Here is a 26,084-nt window from a genome sequence, read left to right on the forward strand (position 1 = left end):
TAGTAATGTCAGAATATATGACAACGATGGAAAAGAAGATCCTAAATGGGAATGAAGTTTGTTGCGTTGGGCCACGAATAGAGCCCACAATTAGGTCCACAGCGGAGCCCAAACCGACAGTTTGTGATATTCAGAATTTTTTTTCCTTTTAGGTAAGTTAAAAAATGAAATTTTAATCTAAATTAAGCACAAAGATGACATTTCACATATTATATCAAATGATAAATAATAAATTTTGATTTAAAAAAAATATAAATTTGAGTTATACCCAAAGTTAAGGATTGGAAATTTTAAAAATGAAGTGAAGTGGGCTGGGCCTGAACTTGAATTTGCTTTCATTGGATCCAGTACTTCAACACTTGGCCTCGCCCAGACCCAACCCGTCGTCATGATTGAAATACGCCGCTTTAGGGCTTCTTGCAGCACAAGACAAGAAGCCCCGGTCCTTCCTTCCCCAAACTCTGCCTTACGGTCGTTCTCCGAGTTCAGGGTCTGCTTGCAGTACAAGAAGCACCGATCTCTGGATTCATTCATTCTTTCTCCAAGCGTTGTGTTTCGTTTGGTCGTTCTCCGAGTTCAAGGTGCTGTTCCAATCTCTATTCCCAATTCAACCAATCGAATTTTAGGTTACATACAATCGTTTGGATGCTGAGAAAATATAATGGAATCAAAGAAATTTTTGAATCATAATTTTTTTTTACACACAGAAAGGTTCTGTTACTTAAATTCCTGACTCTTTGCCTTAGTTGATCTGAGTTTTTTAATTATTTTTTGCAAAGATAGTGAGAGAGGTAATGTGGTAATCACAATGTGGTTTTCTTTTACTTTTCTTCTTTTTACTGGTGACGATACAGACGGTTGGATTTCACTCGTAGTGCTTTATAAGTTGGGAATGCTGTTGCTGAAAATTTTGAATTCTAGGGTTTCTCGTTGAACAGCCCAGAGCTGCTACCAGTTAGGATTACAGCGCAGACTGAAATTTTTGTTAAATTAACGGTCTTTGCTATTTGGGATTTTTTCATGTATAAAGTTAGATTTAGTTTAGTTAGATGCAGAGCAACAACATATGTAAAACTATTTCCTAAAAAAAAAAAGAGGAAGAACTTTAAAGTGTAAAACGAATTTAATTTATCAGATAAATAATAAAAAGGTGAAATTTTTTATGACCTTTAAGGTGAATTTGCTATGATTGTTGCAATTATTAAACAATAAAGATGTGAAATATAAGGTAAAATTAGTGACTTTGCCATACATCTCAAAATTTTCTTAGAAAAATAAATTTCAGAATTTTTTTTTAAAAAAAATTGCTAAAATTTCTGATACTTGTGTAAAAAAAAATTTAGAGCTTTGTTTCTGGTATACAATTTTGAAACCCACGAATTTTGATCCATTTGTAATCATTCGAGGCCTGTGTTATCGTGTATTAGTAATTTCAATTCACTTTTATTTTTTTCTTTGCTTTTCATAAAATCATAGTATATGATTCTTGACTGATTAAATGGAAATTCTACAAAGATGCATTAGTGCATTAGATCATCTTATATTGCCTTGATTAATTGAGTCTGAGGTTCTGTAAAAATTGCATTAGCACATTAGCTTTCATATGTCATAGTTCTTGATTAAATGAATGTAAAGTTCTATAAAAATTGCACAGCAAATTTGATTTCATCTTACTTTGCTCATGTCCCCACACTTGGGCTCTTTGAGACGTTTATGCCTGTCTAACTCTAACTATGGTATTGAAGAACTTCTTGCTCATCTGTTCTCTTAGCTTATTAAAATTTCATTTCCTACAAGGAAGTTCCTTTCTCTTGTACTTTCCAGGAATCAAGTTGTTAAGAGTAGGGTTCTTAGGGACAATAATATATAGGGTTTTGATATTTTCTATGTGACTAGAGAACTGATTTCAAATGCTTTTCAGTGTTCGCTGTTTTGATATACAGTTTGCTAATATTTTTAAGCTCGTTGATTAGTCATTGTCAACATTATTTGATTGAGTTGGAATGTTGAGTTAGAACATACAACAAGAATTTTGTAGAGAGACACTGGCTGGTGTTGACCAAATTTTGTTAGCAGTCTTTGTTGTGATTGTGTATTGCATTATTCAAAATCATGAAGATGCACTGCTGACATAGTTAGGTTACAACTTTGGAAGCACTCTCAAGGATAGTTTAGGCTAGTTGGAGGGTTTTTAAATTATTTTTTACTTATTTCTTATTTTTTTTATTATGAGGATTAATTTGGTTGTTCATTTCTCAGTTAAATTTCTTTTTTTTTTTTTGCTTTTAATTTGATTAGAAAAAAGGGGTAATTCCCACTAGTAAAGGGAGTTGTAGTCTAATTAAGAAAGTTAGGTGCATGTGTCTATAAATGTATATGCATTTGACGTAAATATATATGTAATATTTCTATTTTATTTGACAGAGTTAATAGGAGTTTCGGTAGCTATCTAAGGTGTCATTGCCTCCCTGAGATTACATTGGAACCCTAGGTGGTATTGCTTAATGATGCTTGGTGCAATTTTTCTTTTCTTTCCATTTCTTTTGTCTTGTTTGATTTCTTATCTCATTATATAACAAAGAAAAAACTCTTATATTGCTAGAATGTCTATGATCTTGCATCAGACATTTTCTGTTTTGTAATCTGAAATTTTAGTTTTCATGTTTTGTTAGCTGAAAAAATCTTGTTCGCAGAAAATTTTGTTCTGAAGATTTTTCATTCATATTTCATAATCAGATTTTCACAAAGTTTCTTTTCACAGATGTCTGCATCAGAGGAAGAAATTTCAAGGCTATTCAGAATCAGAAAAACAGTGATGCAGATGCTGAAGGATAGGGGTTACTTTGTTGGAGATTTTGAGATCAATATGACAAAGCATCAATTTGTGAGCAAATTTGGTGAAAACATGAAGAGAGAGGACCTTGTAATCAATAAAGCAAAGCGAACTGATAGCTCTGATCAGGTATAGTTATTATTTTTTTCATGCATGTCTCATTGATTTTGAATATGGATTCTTGAGTCGTAGTGGGATTTTCATTAAACCTGATAAGAATAGGATCATTTTTTGTTTCTCATGTACTAATTTCTTCCCTTAATAATCTATTCAAAATATTGAACTTGTTGCATGTTAGTAGTATGATGCATGCTGTTTCTTATTCTTTTCTACTTTCTTTTGTATGTTTACTTATTGATGGTTTCTCTTTGACCAGATTTATGTTTTCTTCCCTGAAGAACAAAAGGTTGGTGTTAAGACAATGAAGACCTACACCAATCGCATGAAATCGGAGAATGTCTTCAGAGCAATTTTGGTTGTTCAACAAAATTTGACTCCCTTTGCTCGAACTTGCATTAACGAAATATCAACAAAATTCCACTTGGAAGTTTTCCAGGTAAAAGTTTTACCTAAAATTAAAAATACGTGACTATGGCTTTCTTGAATTCTAGCAATCTGCATGGATTTTCATTATTTCTTGGTAAGGAAATATTAGGCATCAGTGGCTAGAGCAGTACAAGTTTATTCAATTCTAAGGCCAACAATAATTTTATTTAGATCCTAATCATCTTCCAGGCCAAAGATCTGCTCCTCTAAATGAACTTAAGTTCCTGGTAATTTGATGGGCAATATAGTTTGGGTAAGATGGTATTTTATAGCTTATTGAAAAGTGTAGATTGAATTGCTGGATCAAACAGATTTATTTACTTTTTTGCAGAAAGAATTAGTAGAGGAGTGGGAATCACATAGATGCAGCTGAGTATATGTTCAGTTGCACACTCTCTATTGTGTACATTTGCCTTACATAGACTACCGAATGCATTTGCTGTGGATATCATATCGTTTACATTTGTGCTTCTTGCATGTTCAGTATTTATTTCTTTTACTAACTTGCTTAAGCAATGAACTGAAAGAATAAGGGTGCATTCATTGTCCAAGATTGCAACTTAATACCAATTTCTCCAGGTTTTTTCTCAATTAAATAAAGTAAGCATAATTAGCTCTCATAGGTTCATTAAAAATGGCAATTTTTCAGGTTGCACTCTAGGTTTTCTCATAATTAAATAAGAACACTGTACAAGTAGTTGTGGCCCTTGTGGGAGAAAACTCTCACTACTCACTACTCACTACTCTTTTATCTTCTGAAATTAAAAGGCAAGGTGGAGTATAACATTTTTTGGCTTTACAGGAGGCAGAATTGTTGGTCAACATCAAAGAACATGTTCTTGTTCCTGAGCATCAGGTGCTGACCAGTGAGGAGAAGAAGACTTTGCTGGAGAGGTATACTGTGAAAGAAACACAGGTCAGTGATGAGCAACAATAATATTTCAAAGCGATATGACCCTATTGTCTTGCCTATCAAAAAGATTTTGCCCTATTGTCTTTGGTTGTTTATACTTAAAAGATTTGCCATATTGTCTTGTGTCATGGAATTGGGATACTCTGTTTTGTTTCTGCTTGTGTTGCAAATCCCATCTGATGTTCTTTCATATATGCTTCTTTTAGCTACCTCGAATTCAGGTGAGCGACCCGATTGCAAGATATTTCGGGCTGAAGCGAGGACAAGTTGTAAAGATAATTCGTCCAAGTGAGACTGCAGGTCGATACATCACCTATCGATATGTGGTATGACTTGTTATTACTCATTGGGAATGAAGGGACTCTTTGTTGAGGCTAGTGTGAGTGAAAAGCTTATTCCAGATGTATTGTTAAGGCGAATTCATGGCTCCTTGACTCATATATGATATATAACAATCATCCATGTAACATATACACAATGGCTTTATATCAGTTGAACCAAAATTAATTTGATGAGTATGTCATGTGACCAGTGGCATCATGGTTTATGGGTTGGCTTGGCTTGGCTTGTTTAGAAGTCTTTCTTTACACATTATACATTAGAACTTAAGAGTCAATATACTAAATTCATAATTTTCATATTTATAAGTTTGTAAAATAATATTTTATAAAAAAATCTTTATAATTTCATTAATAGCTTGATCATATGATCTATCTAGAGGTCTTTGTAAGATATATGTTATTGTTTGTTAAAAGAATGTAATGTTTAGATATTTTTAAAATATTTTTAATGTTAAATATACAAATTAAAATTAAAAAATTAATGTATTATTTGCATAGATTTCTTATTTGTTGTTTTAAAAAATAGAAACGGTAATAACTCTTTGAATCTTCCCTTAAACAATTGAGGTTTTTTAAAAAAATTAGCATCTTAAATTGTAAAATTTTAAAATATAAAATATAAGTCTCACTATTATTTTCTTCTTCTTTTTTAATTGTATCCAAACTAGTATTAATGTGATGTTTGAATATATTTCATATTTGTTTTTTTTAAAAAGAAAAAAAAAATCTTAAGCAATGTTTGGTTTCCAAAAAAATTGAAAAAAAATATAATGGAAATAAAATATAAAGGAAAAGGAGAAGGAAAGAGAAAGTATAGAAAAATAAAAAAATAGATAAATTATTTTTAGTTGTTATTTTAAATTTATTTTAATTCATAGATATACATATTAAATAATTTAAAAAATATAGAAAATTTTAACTAATTTTAATTATACTTTATTTTCTTTGATATTGTTCATAAAGATAATCAAATATAAAAAAAATTATTTTTCTTTACTTTTTTTCTTTTCTTAATATTTTTCGGAACCAAACACTGGTTGTCTATTTTCTTTATATTTTTTTAAAAATTATTTGATAATTAGAAAAAATAGTTTCCCTTTTTAAAAATAAAAAATATGGTATTTTTAAAAGACAATTTTAATTGTTCTCATTTGTTAACTATTATGAGAAATTATTTTTGAAAATTATTTTCGAAAACACTATCTAAATTTTAATTTTAATTTTATATATCATTTTCATAATAATTTGAACAGATTAAAAAAATGTTTCCATTAATTTTATATTATATATTAAAAATTAATTAAAATATTTTAATTTTCTTATTTATATTTTAAATCTTTACAAATTGGTAAATAAAAAATATATCTTAATTCAAAGGATTATTTTTTCTCTCATTCTTTAGTTTATTTTTAAAAAAATTTACAATATTTTCTTACATTTGTTGGAATTTTTTTTTTTTAATTTGAAAAAAAAATCAACACTTATTTTGAACTAAAATCCTCATTCTAAAAGACATTTTAAAATGAAAAATATATATATATATATATATATATATATATTTGTCTATTTTGGACTGAAAATTTTCATGAAAAAATGTTTTCTGGTTTCATTTTTTCGAAAATATATTTTGGACAATTTTTTCTTGCAATTTCTTTTTCCTTATCTGGGTCAAACCATGGTAATCTTGGAACTACATTCGTGAGTAGCATATTCTGCAAATTACTTTTTCTTTCTAATCAGCGTACAATTATTTTAAATCCGGTTTGTACTTTTTATCGGAATTCCAAAAACAACCTTTTGGGCCCTTTGCCACGTGGACGTCCCAGATTGAAAGGGAGCAACAGAGAAAAAGGAGATGCATCGCATATTAATATCCCGGATGAATCGCGTATCATAATTCATAAATGGCTCGAACTAAAGTTAAAATTCCCAGTATATCCCATTAAATTCCCTTTTTCTAATTTTGGAAAAGAAAAAAAATTAGGGTTTCCTTTCAAAAAGGGGATGAACCCACCACTATTCCCTTTTCCAAAATTATCGTTGATTGGAGGAAGATGAAGCTGAAGCAGTTAGAATCCTTCCTCGGTGATCTTCAACAGTTCTCCAACCCAAAGGTCTCTCTCCTTTCCTGCTCTCTCTGTTTGGTTGCTCAGAAAATTTTCGAAAAACCAGCTGTAACATTGCAATCTGAGCATTCCAAAGCATTCTTTGTCTCTTCTTTTCCTACCTTTTCTCGGTTGCCAAACGGAGTATAGTTAACAGTACCAAGTCGTAACACGTCTGATTGAGTGAATTGAGATGGTTTGTTGCTACTGCAGGTGGAACTGGAACAGTACCCGACTGGCCCTCATATTGCCTCTCGGATGCTCTTCACTGTATCACTCTCTAAGATTATACATATTTTATGCTTATTCATTTGTTGATCCTTCTTCCTTTATCTTCATATTCGCTTCAGTTTCTGCTCTAATTGTAATGGTGCTCATTGTTGTTTGGAAATTTGGTAAGGCGGAGAATTCATTTGGTGACGTGAGTAACAAGGTAGTGGCTGATTTTGGTTGTGGGTGTGGTACTTTGGGTGTGGCAGCTGCTCTCTTGGGTGCTGAGTGAGTAGTATAGCTTTTGCCCATTTTTCTTTCTACTTCAACCCTTTAAGCTTCATAATACTTTTAAGACTCAGCCCTATAAAGCTACATGCCCCTACCCCAAATTCTAAATCCATAATAATGATTTCATAAAAATTAAAACAAAGATAAATTCGATTTTTTTTTTTTAGCAAGCTTTTGATTTATACATCCTTTTTATTTATTTATTTTTTATGTCACTTTTGATTATTTTTCAACAGACATGTTATTGGCCTCGATATTGATCCTCAATCACTTGAAATTGCTTCACTAAATGCAGAGGATCTTGAGGTATGTCTTGTTCCCCCTAGCTTGGTATTTTCTGTCCGTCATCCTGTCTAGATCTGTTGTGCTGCAACTTCATGCATTAAATTGGTGGAGTTCTTTTTTAATTTCATTTTAAATCTCATTTCATTTGATGCAATTATTTACTGAGTAAAGAACATTTTTATGTTTTAGCTGTAGTCAACTTACACATTGCTGTGTTAATCGATTTCAACTGCAGTTGGATATGAATTTTGTGCACTGCGATGTCAAGAACTTGGGATGGAGAGGTTTGTTTCTTGATCCCTCTAAAATGATGATAAAATATTAAGCATGCTACCTTTTCCTCCACATCACTGTTCCCCATTACCTAATTTCTCCCTGTAAAAGTGTGCTTCAATGAAACTGTCATTATATTTACTCTTTCATTTGAGATTGGGGCTATATGGGATGCCTACCACTCATGATTTCCCTAAAATTTAAAATAAACAAAGTTTACTACTCAACATTGATGTTGTCATTCATTACTGACTGCAACAAGTGCAGAGCATAATCATCGATATAGGAGCCCTTGAGGCCTGGCTCAACTAGTATAAAGGTTGGGGTGTGTGGGTGGGAGGTTTCAGGTTCAAGTCCTCATAAGGACAAAAATGAATAAGACAACCTATCAAGAATTCATAATAATTGTCAATTTAGGAGCTTTCTGAAGATAGAAGGTGTCACTAAACGTGGTACACTGCAATTTTTAGTTACAGTTCATCAGATCAAAGGTTTAGTAATGTGCTTATTATTCATAACATCAAGTAACGAATACTAAATTATCAAGAGGATTAAGACAAGGCGACCCTTTATCCCCTTTTTTGTTTACTTTAGTCGCAGATGTACTGAGTATGATGCTTATGAGAGCTGAGGAAAGAAATATGATGGAGGGTTTCAGGGTGGGTAGAAATAGAACTAGGGTGTCCCATTTGCAATTTGCTGATGACACCATATTCTTTTCTAACTTAAGGGAGGAAGAGCTGCAGACTCTGAAGAGTCTTTTGTTAGTGTTTGGGCACATTTCTGGGCTCATGGTCAATCTTAACAAGAGTAGTATTTATGACATCAATCTTGATCAGACTCATCTTTCAAGATTGGCTGTGATGCTTGATTGTAAGGCGTCCGGATGACCTATTCTCTATCTGGGTCTCCCTTTGGGCGGGAACCCTAAGGTGTGTGGCTTTTGGGATCCAGTGGTTGAGAGAATCTCAAGTAGATTAGATGGGTGGCAAAAGGCTTACTTATCCTTCGGGGGGAGGATAACTCTTATCCAATCTTGTCTTACCCATTTGCCAAGTTACTTCCTTTCCTTATTTAAAATTCCCGTTTCAGTGGCTGCAAAAATAGAGAGGTTGCAAAGGGATTTTTTATGGTCAGGGGTTGGGGAAGGCAAAAGGGATCATTCAGTGAGGTGGGATGTTGTGTGCAAACCGAAGACAATAGGGGGTTTGGGTTTGGGGAATATTTCTTGGAGGAATCTCGCTCTTCTAGGGAAATGGTTATGGAGGTATCCTAGAGAGGGTTCAGCTCTTTGGCATCAGGTCATTTTAAGCATTTATGGTTCACACTCTAATGGTTGGGATGCTAACACTTTAGTCAGATGGTCACATCGCTGTCCTTGGAAGGCTATTGCTCAAGTCTTTTAGGGGTTTTCTTTGATTACTCGGTATGTAGTAGGAAACGGGGAAAGAATTCGGTTCTGGGAAGATTTGTGGTGGGGGGACCAACCTTTGGGAACCCAATATCCAAGACTATTTAGAGTAGTCGTGGATAAAAACATTTCTATTTCTTCAGTTCTCGGTCCATCTCGGCCTTTCTCGTGGAATTTGAATTTCTGCCGTAACCTGTCAGATTCTGAGATTGAGGACTTAGAAGGCCTCATGCGGTCTCTTGATGATTTGTATCTCTTTCCTTTGGTCCCAGATGCCAGATTATGACCATTATCCTCTTCAGGGCTTTTTTCAGTCAAATCCTTTTTTCTAGCATCATCTCAATCTTCTGGATCTCCTTAGAACTCTCCTTCAAAGTTCGTGTGGAATTCTCAAGTTCCTTTCAAAGTGAAGTCCTTTGTCTGGTTAGTGGCACACAAGAAGGTGAATACTAATGATATGTTACAAGTGAGAAGACCCTACAAAGCCCTTAGTCTTGATATTTGTATCATGTGCATGAAACACGGGGAATCAACAGATCATCTTTTTATTCATTGTTCCTTGACGATTGGGTTGTGACACAGGTTATTTCAGTTAGCTAAGATGGATTGAGTTCCCCCAAGGAGCATATATGACATGATGTCCATCAAATTTAAAGGCTTCGGTAATTCTAAGAGAGGAACAGTTTTGTGGCAAGCTGCAAGCTGCAAGCATAGCTCTAATTCGGGTTGTGTGGTGGGAAAGAAACGCAAGGATTTTCGAGGATAAAGCAAGGAATTCAGAGTTCCTTTGGGACTCTATTGTTTTCCTTGCTTCCCTTTGGGCTTTCTGTTCCAAGGCATTTAAGGGGATTCCCCTTAATGTGATTCAACTAGATTGGATAGCGGTGTGTACTCCATAAGGACTGGTCCTTAGTGGGAGTTCATTTGTTTTATGTGTATTTTCCTGTAATTTAGTTGTCTTTGGTGGGAGGATTTCTCATCCTTCTTCTTGTACTTCCTTTTTATATTAATATATCTTTGTGGCGTTTCCTATCAAAAAAAAAAATTCCAAATTTAGGCAAAATGTTCAATTCGGTTATTTTTTCTTTTGACTGTCAGCAGGATTCCTTGATAATAGACCCTCTCATACAGGAAAAGGATCCCCATCTTACAAGCAATTACTTGCTTCTTTGCTACTTGTTAATGAATTAGTATAAGTACTTGTAAAATACTTACTAAAAGCCTATTTGTTGCAACTTTTTGATTGTGTAAAAACTCTTTTTGATGGTTAAAATGTTTTACAATGTATTTAGTTTCACAATAACCTACTTCAAAATAAAAGACAGAATGTACCATAAAAAAATGTTCATCAAAATTAGAGTTGTTCATTTTAGAGGAAGTTTTTTGAGAGATGTTCAGTAGAGGTCCAAATGTGTTCTTATCTTGATGATCTTTACATTGAAATAGAACTCTCTATTGAGCTTAATGTTTCATAGAAATTAGAAACCCTCTCTTTTCCTATTTCAGGAGGATTTGTCTTGTTAAATGCCATCCTAAGTAAGCTAACAATTTTTGAAAAATCTCTATTATAAGAAACACGATGTCGTGTAGTAGCATTCAAGACAGTATAAAAAAAGAAAGTAATGAAGCTGACAACGGTGAAGACACTTAAGCTATTAATAAGCATTGTTAACAGGGGTGCCTCCTCTCTTATTATTCAATGTCAATCTTTATCCCTGCATGTTTCTTCCACCCTTCCCAAGTTAGCTCAAGCTACTGTGGTACCATTGAATCCACCTCTGCCCTGAATTGGTTATCCTCAATGAGTTGTATCCACATGCTATTATGCACAAGCTTGTTGAGGCTCACCCAGTTCTTGAAATTCATATGATACATTTCACTTCTTGGTTCAATGCTTCAACTCCAAGCCTTGATTTTGTCCATGATGTCATAGTAGTTCTTTTCTCGTCACTGGATAAAAAGTTTGATAATGCTTCACCTTTTTAAGAAATCAGTTGAGATGTGAATCAATGACCTATTGTTCCAGTATCCTTTTCATCGAGAAACTGTCACTACCTCTGTATGATTTCAATGGGTAGTTGAAGTAGGTGCTCTGATTTTTGGTTTTTCTTTATCATACTCTTCCTCCTTGGGAAAACAGCTTCTACTCTAATTACTTGATGAGTTTTTCTCCACGTTCTCTCAGGTTCGAGAATAGATTTCTCCACTCTGAACAGTTTAAATGTCTTCAACCTTGCCGACTATACCATCTTCTTCCTTGGTATTCCCTTGTGAATGTTACTAGAATAATGAAAGAGAGCAGTCTTTTTGCTACAAGATAGGATTGTGTTAGGTTTCTTGTAATAGTTATTTAAAAAGGTGTAGTTTGTGAGGACGTTGCAATGGGAAAATGCATCTATATCCTCTTTCCACATTCTCTTTAAAACACTCTCTTCATACAAATTCCTTTCAGAGATTAACGATAAATTTGATGAAATTTGGAGTTGGCACTTCTACTAACCAAAGCATCATCAAGATAGGATCAAGACTTGAGGTGGCTCAAACTCAGTAAAAGAGAGTATAACTGAGAAGATTTGTAGCTCATTGAATATAAGCCTTTACCACACATCAAGTTGAGCCAGCATGAGGCTAAAATTTTGGCCCACAAGGGTTGGAGTTGGTCCAGACTAATTTTAATGTACAAAATTGGACTTGGGCTGGATCACAACATGCACAAGCCTTTATAGAATCTACATTTGAGTTCTTAAATATGACCTTCCATGAGATTTTATGCTAATTATTTCTTAATAGACATCCTAATCCTTGTTTCTTCAATTGAATAGCTAATTGTATATATGTTCTCTGTATACATGCTCTTCAACATATATTACTGCACTTGTCTTTTAATTTTATGTCCATGTAACAATGATTATATCTTATGTAGGTCAAATTGTTGATACTGTTGTAATGAATCCTCCATTTGGAACACGGAAGAAGGGAGCTGACATGGATTTTCTCGCTGTGGCTTTGAAGGTAAAGATGGTACCATTTTCTCATTTTTCAGATACATGCTTGTGATTTATATTTGTTCTAATTGATCTATTTTCATTAATTGGTTGTGTCAGGTGGCTTCTCAAGCAGTTTATTCTTTGCATAAGAGCTCAACAAGAGATGTAAGCTAAAGTTGTAAGCTTGATCAGATCTGCCTTTTACAAATTATTTGGGAAAGTAGTGCTACTATTTTCAGCAGTAGGCCTTTTTCAAGTGATAAAAATAGCTAAATATAGTATTATACATTATATACAAAACTTTCTTTGAGCCTCAAACCCCAAGTTTTGATTCTTAAGCACTTAAATAGAAGACATGGCATATATTCAGTGGTCCAGGACCCACTGCAAGATGCACTCAAGTAGCATTCTCCTTTTATAAGTAATTTTTTTTCTTTTATGCAGAACCAAACTAGAACTTACGTCATCCTCACACACCCTAGCCAGTTAAGCCAGGCCTTAGGGTTCACCCCTGTTGGATTATTGTTAATGTGAAATCCATTTGGACCACTCTTGCAATCTGAATGAAGTTGCAATCATTCAGTTATACACCTTTTTATCCTATAAATTTTGTTGCTAGGACTGATTTATTCTGTATTTGCTGGGTCTTCCATGTTCATGTTATATCTCTTTATTTGAAGTCACATGTTAATGGGTTGCATCATAAGATTTGTACTCAATGTATTTAATGTTGGTGGTGCATTGTTGCTTGTCGCTTACATGAAACCTGAATTCATCTAGTGTCAAAATCTTGCTTCCTAGTGGTCTTCTACTGTTTGGTTGTTCATATGATGGAAAGGCATGCGTTTGGCCTGTTTTGTTTTGTTCCTCCTATGGTAATATAAGTTCTAAATCAGCTGTTTTTAAAAATATTTATCATGTGTACAACAATGAGTTCATTTTTTGGTATTTGCAGCATGTGAGAAAGGCAGCTTTGCGCAATTTCAACGCTAGTAGTGCTGAAGTTTTATGTGAGGTACTAAAACAGTAAAAATGAGTTTTTTTTTTTTTTTCCTTTTTAATGGAAATAAATTACAAAGTAGAGTATTTACACATTTATTGAAAGAACTGCAATAATCTTCGAAGTCTAACTTTATAACATCTCTAGGAAAATCTGACCTCCAAGTGATAAGACTCTAAATTATAGATACATTTTTTAGCTAAATAATCTGTTGTTCTATTTGCTTGTTTATAAATATAACAACAAATACAAACATTAAGGTCTTGAGTTATCTTCCAAATATCTTTCATTAACAACATAATAGAACCAGGAATGTTACTCTTTTTGTTACAACTATCTATCACTACTTTGAGTCACCTTCAATCTCTAGATTTAAGAACCCATTGTTTTTAGCAGCTAACACACCATCTTTAAAAGCCATAGATTCTGCAATAATTATTGACGCATTGCCCATATGCCTATTTGCAACCACTTTTATTATACCATTAGAATCTCTAATAACCCATCATGATGCACTTCTATTCTCTACCCTTGAACCATCAAAATTTAACTTGAAAATTTCAAAAATTGAAGGAATCTAACGAATCCATTTTTCAACCACTTGAGGGACATGACTTTTGACTGCATCGTGTTTCTCTCTATTCATTCTTTTTCTGTCTAAATGCTCTATTAAATTGCTAATAAATTGTCCCTACACTTTATTCATGAAATTAATGCAGGTTATGTTCATAGTTGGATGAGTGAGCATGTTGTTGGTGGAGACATGAATATTGCTATTTTTATGAAACTGACATCTTGGTATCTTATTCTCTTGTTGTCCCCACAGCTGAGATACGACGTACAGCAGCTATACAAATTTCATAAGAAGAAAGAAGTGGATATTGCAGTGGACCTCTGGCGATTCGTCCCTCAAAAAGACAAGCTAGGTGGCATCATAGCAGATGAAAGTTTGAGATAGATTAATGTGGCTCTATTTATCTAGTTTTTTTTTCCCTTTTCCTGTAACATTTGGATGGAGAGAATCCTCAGGCGTTTTTCCCCTCTAGATATAAATATTTACAAGAAAAACCCGCAAAATTCGTGTATATTATGATCCTGGAGAAAATTCAATGTGGCCTGGAGTTCTCGCATTTGGATTAAAGTGTTTCAATCTAGTAAGAACATGGAAAAGCTAGGATTCGGGTGTATAATGGAATTGAACATATGTCAAGGCAAATGCTAAGTGAAAATTGTCATTTTTGGTTGCGAAATTTGCATCAGTTTCTTCCATATAGGGTTTGCCTTCAGATTTGTCCAGCTTTCTTATAAGCCCCTGCCGCAGCAAATCGAGTCAAAACTCAAGTTGTAATTCCAGTACTTCCGATATTAACATATAGGATAAATTATCATATTAATTAGTATATCTGGTGTATGATAAATAATGAGATATATTTTTAATTTTTTTTATATATCGGATATATTAATTCTAATTTGAGATATAAATTTATTATTCTCATTCAATTTTTTAATATATTTTTTTTTATATTATTTGTTTTGTAAAAAATTTTAAAAAATTATGGTAATTTTTTAAATGCATAAAACATATTATAAAATAATACTCACGCATGTACTATTTAATATATACAAACTATTTTTATATATTGAATAATATAAATTTTAAATATTTTAATCACAAATATTATTAAAGAATAAATAAATAATTACTTGCTAAATTTTAAATTATAGAACAATTTTCAAGTAATTGAGAGAATTATATATATATTTTTAATAACAAATATTGGAATGATATATAATTTTTATTTTAAACAAATATCAATTATTGAAATATAATAGGTATTTCATTTTTTTTTTTACAAATTAATTATAAACATAATATAATATTTAAGAATATAAATGTCTGTGAGATATGCATATCTTATCCCATCCTAGCCAACCAAACAAAGCCTACTTGTGTTTGCTTGAAAGAGTTAGCATCAGTTTTGAAACAAGGTAGTGCAAATAATCAAAACTACTTGCACTACCTGCATTACCTGCACAGAATGGTATATCCATCTTTCCATAATGCAGAGAATAAAACACATATCCTTCGCTTCTCAACTCTCAAAAAGTGATGCCAAATGTAGTTTTAGCGAGTATGACACAGAAATTACCACTAACTACAAAAGGCGCAACTTCTAATCAGAACAAAATTATTCTTCCCACCCAAAATTAGCTTAGCTCGACAAACTTGGCATAATTGGAAAATTTCACGGATTTGCTTGATTCAACCCTTCATGCTGAAAATGAGGTCTCTTTTTTGGTGTATCTCAGTCTTCGGTTCCCATATCCTCCCCAAGAGTAAAGCGGACAAACCTCCGAACTTTTATGTTTTCTCCGAGGGCAGCAACAGTTTGCTTCACCAAGTCTTTCACCAAAATGCTATCATCCTTGATGAAGGCCTGCTCTAAAAGAGCAAGCTCCCCAAGCCTCTTTGCTACTCTCCCTTCCACAATTTTCTCTCTTATGTTCTCTGGTTTTGACTGAAGATCCTCTCTCTGCATCTCTATTTCTTTTTCCTTGCTCACAATGCTCTCTGCAATATCCTCCATTGAAACACACTGCACCTGTGGGCAGGCCACAACTTGCATTGCCAAGTCATCCACCAATTCCTTGAATTTTTCACTTCTACCCACAAAGTCGGTTTCGCAATTGACTTCGATTAGCACTCCGATGCGGGAGTCATGAATGTAGGATCCAATCCTGCCTTCTGCTGCAAGCCTGCTGGATTTCTTGTCCGCAGTTGAAAGACCCTTCATTCTGAGGTATTCTTGTGCCTTCTCGAGGTCCCCTCCAGTTTCTGACAGAGCTTTCTTGCAGTCCATCATTCCTGCTCCAGTTTCTTCTCTTAGTTGTTTGACTAATGCAGCAGACACTGTCACCGTTGGTGGTCTGCAAGAGCAGGATTTTGTGCAAATGTTTCAATTATAACACAGGTTCGAGAAACAAAAACACGTAAATACAAGAACAAAAATAACCAGAAACGTACACTATTTTGAGGGAAGAGGTGCATGGAGAAAGGAAAATGTACTGTTGTGAACTGGAAAAAGAAAATCTATAAATTGGAGCTAATGAAATTTCTTGAAGCTTCTGTTGAGTAGTAATAGAGAACCGACTTTAGAAAACAACAGCAGTGAACTTTAAAATGGAAAGCTATACTGTCAGGAAAATCTGTAGATATACCGGACCTGAAAGTACACTATACTGGGAAAATCCAGTGCCAGCATCACTGAATGGTTTAAGTTACTAATCCTATGAATTATGTAAACCGATCCTCTGTAGGCCTACAGGCAGGCAAGATACTGGAGATTTTATTTTACAATCTAATTTTGTGACTGCTTTTGATATATATATACACAGTATACACATATATTTAAAGGGTTTGGCACAGGGCAGTCTGACTAGATTCAAAGTATCATGATGCAATAATCAAGGCGCAAAATGTTTACTGCAACTGTGCAGGACTCCATGGAAACAAAAAAGGAAGATAATATGGATGGTGTTTCAAACTGGTTCCATGGGTCATTCATTCATGGCTATTTCTATTAAAACTTCCAGCGCAGAGGAAGCAGTGTCAGTTTATGGCCTAATGTACCATTCACAATTTCAAAGGCTTATCTAGCAGAATACCATGCTTATTCTCAAAAATTTATTCTTAGTTCATGAAAAAAAGAGTAAATCACCACAAATATGATAACAGGTTGATTCAAGAAAGAAACAACATACTTTTCAGCAGTGTCATTGGTTGCTACTGCAGCAGGCTGCTCTTTTCCTGGTGCAGATGGTGGCGTTGCTGCAGTCTGGGCAGCCACCTCAGCAGCAAAATCTTGGCTTTTCTTTTCCAAGCCTTCTCCAAGATTATACCGCACAAACCTCTTCACTTTTATATTTTCTCCAATAGTTGCAATGGTCTGCTTCACCCAGTCTTTCACCACCACCTTGTCATTCTTAATGTAGGGTTGCTCAAGCAATGCCAGCTCGTCAAGCCTCTTCTTTATCCGCCCCTCAACAATCCTTGATCTGATCTGTTCTGGCTTCGACAAGAGATCTTCCTTCTGCATCTCAATCTCTCTTTCCTTGTTCACAATCTCTTCAGGAACATCTTCTGTAACAAGATACTGCACTTGAGGACAGGCAGCAGCTTGCATGGCCAGATCATCAACTAGCTCCTTAAAGATGTCACCTCGAGCAACAAAATCAGTCTCACAGTTCACCTCTATCAGAATACCAATTCGGCTATCATGAACATAAGAACCGATTCTTCCTTCAGCAGTGGCTCTGCTAGCTTTCTTGTCAGCACTTGCTAAGCCTTTCTTTCTTAGGAACTCTTGGGCTTTAACAATATCCCCTCCAGTTTCTGACAGAGCTTTTTTGCAATCCATCATTCCTGCTCCTGTGTCTTCACGTAACTTCTTCACAAGAGCAGGTGATATAGTGGCTACAATCCATACATAAACTGAAGTAAGTAGAAGCAGATATATATCTCCTGTTGGGGATTACTGGTGCTACGAGAAAGAAACAACAATTGATAAAAACATCGATTATATGGACCAGTCATTTTCTAAATTACAAACGGCATTACTTTTCTATCATTACATTTACATTTTACAAAATTGAGTGGTATGATTAATATAATTTTGTGAGCATATTTGACCACATTATATACTAGTACTGAGCATTTAAATATATCTTCAATATTTCAAGGAATTTGGGTTTCATCAATGTATCCCTATGATACATTCATCACATGGATTTAACATAAGCATAAATCTATTCCGTATTCCATAACCATATGTGTTTCATGATAAAACCATCCACCAATGATGTTTTGAACACAGTTCCTATAACATCTTTCTGATTAGCATGCATGTCCCAGACAAATCACTTTCTCATTCTTTCATAGTGGCTGTCTGCCATGACCTGCAAGACTTAATAATGAACTTTTGGTTGATAATTTTGTCTTTTTACAATTTATTTTTATTTTTATTTTTTTTGATAGGTTTTGTAAGAACTAATATTGTTATATTATCGTACAAAATAATGTTAATGTTAGATTTCAAGTTGTCATTTTGTGGACATGGATTTGAGATAGAACTCTGGAATACGTTTAAAAATGTAGAAGCTGTCGGGGTTAAAGGTATAAACCTTTAGTTGTGCTTTCTTTGGGAGAAGAAGTGCCAGTCTGCCCATCAGAGTTGCTAATATTGTTGTTTTTTGCAGTGACAGTTTCCACCTTTTCATCTTCTACTGGTGTGGCAGAAGGAATTTCATTCTCTGCAGCAGGGGTTTGTATCTGCACTTCCTCCTTCGATAAAATATCATTAGCTTGATTCTCAACAACTTTTTCACTGTCCTGACTTTCTGAAGACAATATCTGACTCTCAACTAATTCTCCAGATGGTGCAGGCTTTCCACCGTCTTCTGATCCATCTGTACATACATTAAACTCTTTTAAATAAGGGGGAAACGTATATATGTTACTTGCCTATCAGAAAACACGCACAAAAAAAAAACTTCAATACCAAGCAAAACTTGACAAGGACTGACAGAAAAATGAACTTTGGTATGAAACGATCCTGAAATGTTCATGCTACACACCTCTCAGCAAATACCTGATCTTCAGGCAGGACATAAATCAATCTTTTGCTTAATTTACTATGGTCTTATCTATTTACTGATGGGCATGTATCGATGATGAACTTTCAGTTCCTATAGTTCTTACATTGCATAAAGTAGCTGGATCATGATGTTTTATGTTGCATTGTTGTACATAACAGTGTAAATACAATGTGCACTAGGTTTCAAGTTGCTATGTTGGACAGAATTGATACTAGAATTTCCCAAAATGCAATTATGTAATCATCAAGAGCAGTCAAAGTGGTAATGCTATGAACCTGTATTCATGCTTTCCTGGGAAGAAGGAACATCTGTTTGTCCATTAGAGCTGGTGACACTGCCATTTTTCTCAGGGGTAGGATCCACCTTCTCCTCTTCAACTGGTTCTACAATAGGAGGTGTTTCTATTTGGACTTCAACTTTTGCTATGGTATCATCTGATTGACTCTCTTCAACTTCTTTGCCAACTAAACTTTCTGAAGACAATATTTGATCTGCTATTTCTGTAGATGGGTCAGATTTTGCATCACTTCCCACCTCATGTGTTGCTGAAGCCTCCTCAATTATCTGACTAGCAGTAGATATACTCCCTTCAGAAGCCAAAACTTCAGAACTCACCACTGCTTTTTCCTCTATAGTTTGGACTGCATCCCCACTCTGTAATGAATTAGAGATCACACTTTCTGAGTCCCCACTATTGCTTGCCATTTCATTTAAGGCATCATCTACTGCACTGGCACCCACATCCAATTCCTCTGAAGGAGTTTCATCACCTTCTACCTTCTCATCCACTGCAGATGGGACACTGACTGATTTCTCATCGCTGCTTGCCGGCTGATCCTGCACTTCTAGTATGTCAGTCACAGTTTCAGCTTGATTTACCTTTCCTTCTATCTCTTCTGAAGTTTTTGGTATCGCTGGAATTTCTGCTGGTTCCACTGTTTTTTCTCTCTCATCCAAAAATGTAGCAATCTCCTTGTTCTTACGGAAAGCCAGCACAAAAGGATTGGTTGCAGTATGAACAACTCCCTCACCGAGCTTCAAATCCAACTTTTCAGCATCTTCTTCTTTCTTCATTGTCAAGGTAACCTGTCCTCTAGAGATACGTAGCACCCGTACACTAACTTCTTGACCAACCTGAAGTGAGGAGCCCCCCATAAGGTTTCCAAACCCTTCATCAGCTTCTTCAGAGGTAGGCAAAAACCCTTCCTCCCCTTCAGGAAGAGATATAAAAGCACCAGCTCTATTTAAATTCTTTACTGTGCCCTCTAGGTCCTGGCCTTTGACAAACTTTGAGGTTTTTTTCACCTCATCTCTTCTTTGGTTAGACCTTTGAGTGTTCCTTCTGGAAGGTCTGGGCTTATCACTACTGGAAGCAGCATCTTTCTGTTGCTGTGGTTTAGTAGGATCATCACTGTCACGCATGGTAAGTGAAATCCGCCCTGTCTCAGTGTTTGCTTCCACCAATCTCACTTTCACTTCTTGTCCAATGGAAACAATGTTTCCAACATCCTTAACATAGCTATCACTCAACCTGGAAACATGCACCAGGCCATCTGTGAAAGCTCCAAAATCAATAAATGCACCAAATGGCTGGATTGATTTAACTTTCCCTGTAAAAGTTGCACCAGGAACCAGTTCCTCATTCTTTACAGGTGGCATCTCACTCTTCCTAGGTCTTGCACGTTTGGGCTGAGATGAAGTGACACCACCATCTGATTTAATGGAGGGTTCTTCACTTGCTTCAGCTGAATCAGATGGAACTTCTGGTGCTCCACTGGAATCCTCAGTAGCAGGGGAATCTGACTGCTCTACTGCTACATCAGTGCCTGTGGCTGATAATATATGGGTTCTTGATTTACGATGCAAAGTACATCCGCTTCTGTATTGTGGAAATAGTCTAACTGATGTTGAGAGAGGTAAGAGGAACCTTTGTGGGGATAATGTTTGCTTTGTGGATTTACCCAAAAGATAGCATCTTGTTAAACAATTGTTCTTATTTGAAGTAAAAGCAGTTCCAGAAATAAGTGAAATGTTGCTTATAGAACTTGGAATTACGGGTGTCATGATGACTTAAGTTACAGAAATCAAGAAACAGTCTGCAGCTAGGAAAAGTTCTTCATTCAATTCCTGACCTGCATGGTAAGTAAAACTCATGAGCCTGAAATAGAAACATGTGATTATTTCAATAAGCTGCATTCTGCAAGTTATTAGGAGACAAGTACTTTAGATCAAGATGAATAATGGCTCTTAAGCAAATGATTCATTGATTTGTTTTCATGAGCTGTAATTTGCAGTCACAACAGCGATTGTTCTAAGCGAACATTGGTTCTGTTTGGTTTTTGGAATGTTTGAGGGAAAGTATGACGAAGAGAAATTAAAACTTTCCTTGAAATCAGTTATCATTTCCAATTATATCATCCCATGCAAGCATAGTTGCAGTCAAACCAAGATAATTTGTATGCAGACAGAATCACTATCATGGGACAAGAGTAGTCAAATAATTAGAGAGTAAGTTTGATCATCTTTGTGCAGCTTGTTATCTTGGACTAACTTCTTTATAGAACATTCATCTATGTCCTTAGTTGATTTTATTGATCGATTGGGGTCATATTAAAGGAGGGAGTATTTTTTGTTTTCCCTATCCATTTTGGCGCTATTTGGAGGCCGTTGTATACACCATGTGTACTTTGGTGTGCCCCTTTTGACATTTTAATACTATTTGCATTTACCTATATAAAAAAAAAAAAAAGTTTGATCATCAATTCATTAACTTTGGTCCTATTTTTGTTAAGCATGCAATTAAGTTTAAACAACATTCTCAACATCGTATGATTACAACTACGGGCCAACATAAAGACAAAAATCTCCATTAATTCTCTCCAGAAATTCTCAGATACTTTTCATAAGGATTTTATCCTCTACATGGTTCATTCAAAAGTTGAGTCTAATTGCGGCTAGCATAGTTGTAGGAAGCTCACCAAATTGTAAGTGATAAGGTAAAATTTTTCCATTTCCTATGCCCAAAATATATCTTGTTAAGAAGATTTATCAACAACTGATTTAATACCGACTTTTCAAATATGTTTATTCCAAAGTTGGCTGAATTTCCAGAATAGTTAAATAAAAATCCCCTTTGAGGTGGCCACACTTTGCATTCTTCTCCTTGTATTTTGGAGAAGAAAATGACTGAATTTATCGCATTCAAATTTACCCTAAATTCAACTCTGCATCCTATCTGCATTAAAAGTCAGTTGTATATACTAGAATTTCAACACCAAATTAATCATAATTACTCAACCTCAACTCCATAAAAGATAACAGAAAGCACAAACCCAGCTTTTAATTAGCATAAACTATAGGTAAAATTCTCTCTTCAAATGGAAAGATTATCTGACAAATGCTTGCTAGGTGCACATACACACAATTAACCCCAATTCGCATAAATATCCGTCAGTACTACTGACAAGTATTTCACCCAACAGACCATTACCAAAATTTCTATTGAAAATCTCAATAATCCAGAACTCTGTTTGGTTGCCGAGAAAGCAGACAAAAATAGAAAAGAGAATTCCATTCCCCCGGTTAACCTCGTTTTTTGTCCCCGAAAAATGCACAACCCAAGTCCAGTAAAGTGAGCTGATTGCTCTCTTTCCCCACATTTTCCCCGGAACCAAGCAGAGACAAGAAGGAAGACTACTACAAGTGCACGAATAAAAAAAAAAAAAACAAGCCCAACAAAATAACCATTGAAAGCAAAATTTGCGAAGTTTTCAGACGCAAACACGACATCACAAAATATGAAAATGAATCCAGTCATAATTTTAACTGAATTGTTAGTTTTAATAATGGAAATATATGGAAGCGGAAGCGGAAGCAGAAAGTGTACCTCTAAAAATTGAGAAAAGCACAAAATTCGAGAGAAAATATAAAAATTGGCAGTGAAAGGTCGAGGAAATAAGGGAAATGAAAGGCGTTGCTTTAAATCCTTATCTCATTTTCTCATCCGCTCTCTCTCTCTTGCTCTTCCTTTGGGCTTGGCTTGGCTTGTCTTTCGGGCCTTGTTGGCTTCGCTCTTAACCAAAGCTTTAAATGGGCCTCATCCGGGCCTGGCCCAATTCTTGCAAACTTGGAACCACTAATAAGTGGGTAGAAGTTGGGCCAATTTTTACTACTCTGAGCCCAAATCCTAGTCAGGCTTTGATAGTTGGATCTAAGTTATTTCAGTTTAACTGGGCTTCTTCTCCTGTGGGTTTGAATAAAACGGCCCAATAAGTGGATGGATTGGCTGAGGTCTCTTTATTAATTTTGAAAAAATAAATAAAATTATAGGAAATAAGGAAAAGAAAGTAAGAAAGAATAAAAAAATCTAAAAATGTAAAGAAATTAATAATTTTCCAATCTGAGAAAAAGAAAATTTTGAAAAAGCGTAACTTTTTAAAAGATTGCATCATATTTTATCTTCCACTAAATTTCTACAACAAATCAAATGAAATAATTTAACATTTCTTTCCATTTTCTTATCATTTTTCAAAATCCAAAAAGAATATGACACTCAGCAATGTCAGTTTGCCAACCCTTTTTCCACAATATCTGTTCTCTTCATTCCTTTTCAAGAGCTACAAACCTCAATTTTTTAGGAAAAAATATCAAAAAAACCTAACACATTGATAGTGGTCAAACAAAGAAAATGCCAACAAATATAATATTGTGACACAAATTCATCTGCATGATTTCCAGCATCCGCACAAGTTCTCTCCCTCTCTCTCTCTCTCTCTCTCTCTTAACTGATGTTCAACCCCCAAGGGAAAATTTAAGGAACAAGACAAGTTCTTGGTTTAGGGAAAGGAATGGCAGACATAGGAGTCGGACGAAAATTCTAACTTTTATAAAGGGAAAAGAGAAAAAAAAATCATTGGACATTTCTTTAAGATAGATGATGGGAACTCAATCAACCACACAAGGGTCTTCTTCTACTTATATTTTATCAAAACCCTAGTATCTTTGGCCAACAATATAACCCTTGTTTATGAGATTTTGTTTATTCTTTTTTAGATTGGTCTGTCCCTCTCCCTCAATAATCATATCAATATAAATTAAGAATATTCCAATCTTATATTTGAATTAACATGTGTATGATTGCATATTAATTGATACGTATTGTGCTGCATGCATGATGAGTTAAGAGTTATATTCTCAAAGTAATTTTAATTCCCCACTTTAACTCGAAAAAAATAAAAAGATTGGAATATTCTCAAAGTAATTTTAATTTCTTTTGAGATTGGTCTGTCCCTTTTCCTCAATAATCATATCAACATAAATTAAGAATATTCCAATCTTATATTTGAATTAACATGTGTATGATTGCATGTTAATTGATACATATTATACTGCATGCATGATGGGTTTAGGGTTATATTCTCTAAGTAATTTTAATTCCCCACTTAAAACCGAAAAAAAGTTTATTAATCACATTGAGATAGAGGTGCATGCATTACATAAATCGCTCTTAATATGATTGACAACCATATGATATAAAAAAATGACTTCATAATGTGGACTAGAGAAGAGTTAATGTGGGAATCCATAGATTTAGCCAATGGGAATTGTATTTGGGGAATCAAATAATATAACAAGATGATGATATCCAAGATAGATTTTGGGAGCACTGGGGATGTTTGTTTTGTGAGTGTAATTTCCATGGGAGGAGGAGACAATGCAGACCAAATCCATTAATAATGCCTCATTTCAGAGTCATGAGTGGGGCCTTTTAGGGTTTCCTATAACCTTCCATACTACTCCAAAGAAACCCCAATAGGGTTTAATATATATTGTAGCATCTTCACATGTGAGTAAGGTGCTTTCTTTGTAGTTTCCAAGGCCCCATTACAGTTGTATCAAGCCCCATAAACCTAATGATCCAATCAGAGACTTCTTTGTATCTGAAACCAGTTTTCTTTTCTCTTTTTCTAAGAGAAAATTTCCCACCATGGAGTCATGAGCCTTAATTTTTTTTTCCAAGAAGAGATCTAGGTGTCCATAGGGTTCAATCATACAGCTTAATTTATAAGCTAGGGACCTCGGTAACCACCCATCAAAGCGTTTTAGTATATACCCACATGTTCCACCAAATCTCAAACTTGTTACTTAGCCCCCATATTCTCTTCAAATACCTTACTCTACATGCAAATTTTGTGGATTAAATTGTGTAGGAAAATCTCTCAAATTTGTAAATGGTATATGTTTATATATCTTTATAATATTATGTTTTCTTATCAAATAATAAAAAATTTTAAATATATTTTTATAAATATTTAAGATATGAGAAGAAAATGTTATCAAATCGATGCAAAGATGTAAAAATTATATATGACGAATAGTGATATTAGATATGAAAAAAAATGAGAATCACTAAAGAGGTCGTGTTTCAAGATATAAATTCAAAATGGGAGAAATGTTTTGGAATTGAACAAATATATATGACTTTTGTTATATTTTTATTTATAGATGTAAGTTTAATTATGTGTCTATTATTTTATCTTTAGATTCTTGGATAACTCGTAAACGTTGAAGTTTTAGTTGACACAATAAATTGATTTTTGACTCTTCAATTCTCACATATACATAAGTTTAACGGATGAAGTAATACATACATGCATGTGCTAAAATCCTCTATAATTTAATGGACGAAGTAATGTCCAAATAGCATTTCCCTACGACTTTATCACGTAATGTTTATATATATAAATAACTACTTCCAAACATGTCATACCCTCAATTGTCTTTCCAATTCAACCATGATGATAAGCAACCATATAAAACTCAAAATCCAAATATTAATGTTATCTTGGATGGATGTAAAGTCGCCCTCTAGTTTTGTGGCCTTTTTTCTGACACGTTGGCTTACGTAGGCTTAGTTTGTGATAAAGACTTGTAAACCTATGAAGCATTGAACTCAAAACAATTTTTTTAAATAAAAAACAGCTGTGGGTTTCTTCTCATTTTTTGCCTCCACCTTTTGTGTTTCAAAAAATATTTGGCATACTTTGACTTAGAAATTTAAATTTAGTAGTAAGTTATTATAATTTTTTTAAAATATATATTTAAGGGATTGATCCAATTATTAGGGTTGATTTAGGGTTTGTTTGATAATAGTTTTCGAGGACAGGTTTCTAATTTTTTTTTAAATTGTTTGATAATTAGAAATTATTTTTTTATAATATTTTTTAATTGTTTT

General features: G+C 34.3%; 3 protein-coding genes across 4 annotated transcripts; 2 read left to right on the forward strand and 1 right to left on the reverse strand.

Moving 5' to 3' along the window:
* Window positions 1-421: 421 nt before the first annotated feature.
* LOC117924511 (DNA-directed RNA polymerases II and IV subunit 5A) lies at window positions 422-4,839 on the forward strand. Its single transcript, XM_034843138.1, has 5 exons — window positions 422-581; window positions 2,762-2,962; window positions 3,210-3,389; window positions 4,182-4,295; window positions 4,499-4,839. The coding sequence occupies exons 2-5, from the start codon at window positions 2,762-2,764 to the stop codon at window positions 4,622-4,624; spliced, it is 621 nt and encodes a 206-aa protein (XP_034699029.1). The 5' UTR covers window positions 422-581; the 3' UTR covers window positions 4,625-4,839.
* A 1,724-nt stretch (window positions 4,840-6,563) lies between these two features.
* On the forward strand, window positions 6,564-14,445 carry LOC117925596 (rRNA N6-adenosine-methyltransferase METTL5). Of its 2 annotated transcripts, none has more exons than XR_004652991.1 (9): window positions 6,564-6,747; window positions 6,952-7,008; window positions 7,139-7,236; window positions 7,476-7,545; window positions 7,760-7,808; window positions 12,132-12,220; window positions 12,313-12,373; window positions 13,151-13,210; window positions 14,022-14,053. XR_004652991.1 is itself a non-coding variant. In XM_034844657.1 (9 exons), the coding sequence occupies exons 1-9, from the start codon at window positions 6,688-6,690 to the stop codon at window positions 14,151-14,153; spliced, it is 663 nt and encodes a 220-aa protein (XP_034700548.1). In that variant the 5' UTR covers window positions 6,567-6,687; the 3' UTR covers window positions 14,154-14,445. The 2 variants fall into 2 exon arrangements, 1 of the variants encoding a protein (XP_034700548.1); XM_034844657.1 differs by having other exon boundaries at window positions 6,567-6,747; window positions 12,313-12,360; window positions 14,022-14,445.
* A 776-nt stretch (window positions 14,446-15,221) lies between these two features.
* Window positions 15,222-22,818, reverse strand: LOC117925013 (polyprotein of EF-Ts, chloroplastic). Its single transcript, XM_034843802.1, has 5 exons — window positions 22,737-22,818; window positions 19,126-20,982; window positions 18,377-18,661; window positions 16,958-17,669; window positions 15,222-16,123 (listed from the first exon to the last, which is right to left on the reverse strand). The coding sequence occupies exons 2-5, from the start codon at window positions 20,912-20,914 to the stop codon at window positions 15,502-15,504; spliced, it is 3,408 nt and encodes a 1,135-aa protein (XP_034699693.1). The 5' UTR covers window positions 20,915-20,982; window positions 22,737-22,818; the 3' UTR covers window positions 15,222-15,501.
* Between the last annotated feature and the right edge of the window lie 3,266 nt (window positions 22,819-26,084).

Source organism: Vitis riparia, chromosome 11 (genome assembly GCF_004353265.1).
Source record: "Vitis riparia cultivar Riparia Gloire de Montpellier isolate 1030 chromosome 11, EGFV_Vit.rip_1.0, whole genome shotgun sequence".
In the NCBI taxonomy this organism is placed as follows: Eukaryota; Viridiplantae; Streptophyta; class Magnoliopsida; order Vitales; family Vitaceae; genus Vitis; species Vitis riparia.